The sequence below is a fragment of the Amphimedon queenslandica genome, unplaced genomic scaffold (assembly GCF_000090795.2).
Source record: "Amphimedon queenslandica unplaced genomic scaffold, v1.1 AMPQUscaffold_13516, whole genome shotgun sequence".
Taxonomy (NCBI): Eukaryota; Metazoa; Porifera; class Demospongiae; order Haplosclerida; family Niphatidae; genus Amphimedon; species Amphimedon queenslandica.
In genome coordinates this window covers 857,790-859,473 of record NW_003546248.1, presented here as the reverse complement: position 1 = coordinate 859,473, position 1,684 = coordinate 857,790, and the positions used below count along the sequence as shown (strand labels likewise).

At 29.2% G+C, this 1,684-nt stretch overlaps 1 protein-coding gene and 1 long non-coding RNA gene across 2 annotated transcripts; both read left to right on the top strand.

Moving 5' to 3' along the window:
• The first annotated feature begins 6 nt into the window (after positions 1 to 6).
• On the top strand, positions 7 to 849 carry LOC109584899 (exportin-T-like). The gene is made up of 6 exons (XM_020000809.1): positions 7 to 42; positions 142 to 209; positions 271 to 319; positions 405 to 538; positions 598 to 645; positions 693 to 849. Exons 2-6 carry the CDS (start codon positions 144 to 146, stop codon positions 783 to 785), a joined length of 390 nt encoding a protein of 129 aa, XP_019856368.1. The 5' UTR covers positions 7 to 42; positions 142 to 143; the 3' UTR covers positions 786 to 849.
• Positions 850 to 1,248: 399 nt separating this feature from the next.
• On the top strand, positions 1,249 to 1,446 carry LOC109584910 (uncharacterized). Its single transcript, XR_002186225.1, has 2 exons — positions 1,249 to 1,367; positions 1,408 to 1,446. It is a non-coding gene; the product is annotated as an uncharacterized LOC109584910 (long non-coding RNA).
• Positions 1,447 to 1,684: the final 238 nt, after the last annotated feature.

The window sequence follows — 1,684 nt, the reverse complement described above, 5'->3', positions numbered from 1 at the left end:
CGATCTGCATCAATGGAGTCACTGAAGTGATTGCTTCTCAAAGTGAGTGCTTCACTTATTATTATTATTATTATTATTATTATTATTATTTAATATTATTTAATTATAGTTAAGTTATTATTTTATTATTATTTCTTATAGATATGGAGCAAGTTAATAGTGTCCTTGGTTCTATAGTGGAAGGAGCTTCAGCTTCACCCGATCCATCAGTAAGAACACCTCCAGTCCTTTTGTATTGGCTTCTAATGCTTTCTGTCTTCCTCACTAAAGGTTAAGAGGATCTGCTTTATGAGTTTAAAGAAGCTAGTGGAAGGCTGGAGTATGTATTTTATTATTGAAAATTTATTTTTATTTTTTGTTTTTTTATTAATTATTGACTTATTAAAATTATCGTGTACATGTAGGTGGTCAAAATGTTTTATTGGATTATCCTTCAACCAGTGGATTCATTGATTACGTGTATAAAGAGATACTACCAATCTGCTTCATCGTACCTCTTCAACCAACCTTTGACCTTAATGAAGGACAAGCTTATTTAGTAAGAAAATAAAGAGAATAAATAAATAATAATAAATGAAATAATTTCTATTTTTGCAGTGTTTGGGTGAGATTGTATCATTATTGAAGGAGCTAGTCACACAGAGGGTAAGGTGCTATTAGTGTTTTGTTGTTATTGGATGGGCATTAATTAGGGTGAGGAATTTCTTCTGTATCTCCAGTCACAATATCTTCCGTCTCTCATGATACCAACTGACATTGGACAGGTACTGATAATTGATAGTTAGACGTACATTTACATGTTTTTTTTATGTACCATAATGCCTCCAATATTTCTTGATACATTCTTAAGCTATGGAGAAAGTTTAAGCTGATTCCTAAAAAGTTTTAAAGCTAGCAGATTCATGCCAGTTAAAAATTACATTTTGTGATACATATTGATGTCCTTATGCTGTATAGAAAGTTTGAGCTAATTTCGACTTAATTTTTCAAGTTACGGCCATTTTAAGGAAACACTGAAATTCTGAAAAATACCCAAGGCTATAGCCCATGGTATTTTCCAAAAAATGGCTTTTAAAATGAACCCCAATTTTTATTACATTTTCTGATACATATATATGTCCTTATGCTGTGTAGAAAGTTTGAGCTGATTCCAACTTCAATTATTCAAGTTATGGCCATTTTAAGAAAAGTACCAAAATCTAAAAAAGTACCCAAGACTATTATTATTATTATTATTATTATTATTATTATTATTATTAATAAACTTTACAATACATACTATAAAATGTGACAAAAAGAAAAGAAACAAAAAAAGAGATGTATCGAAGGCAAACACAGTAACAAGACTGGCCACCTAAAATTACATAGTAAATAATAATGCTAGAACATAAATAAATACATGAACAGAAAAACATTTAGACACAATTGAAACAAGGACAACAAAAATGAAACGAACAAATTAAAGAAGAATCAAAGTTATTTACAAAGTAATCAGTAAAAAGTGTGTTTAACATAAGTTTAGATTTATCTAAAGAATTATTAAGTAAATTAATTTTAGTTTTAGTAGGTAATGAGTTCCAAAGCCTAGGTAGTCTGCTAAAATAAAAATGCCTCGAAGTATTATTTGTACATGTAACATGAAGTAGATTGTAGTGACGATACGGATTAGTTGAGAATGTGATAA

What these genes read in the sequence shown, in the direction of transcription:
- LOC109584899 (XM_020000809.1), top strand. Translation starts at nt 144, where the DNA reads ATGGAGCAAGTTAATAGTGTCCTTGGTTCTATAGTGGAAGGAGCTTCA. An exon ending in GAAGCTAGTGGAAGGCTGGA is followed by an intron (nt 320 to 404) that starts GTATGTATTTTA and finishes GTGTACATGTAG; the next exon opens with GTGGTCAAAATGTTTTATTG. An exon ending in ATGAAGGACAAGCTTATTTA is followed by an intron (nt 539 to 597) that starts GTAAGAAAATAA and finishes CTATTTTTGCAG; the next exon opens with TGTTTGGGTGAGATTGTATC.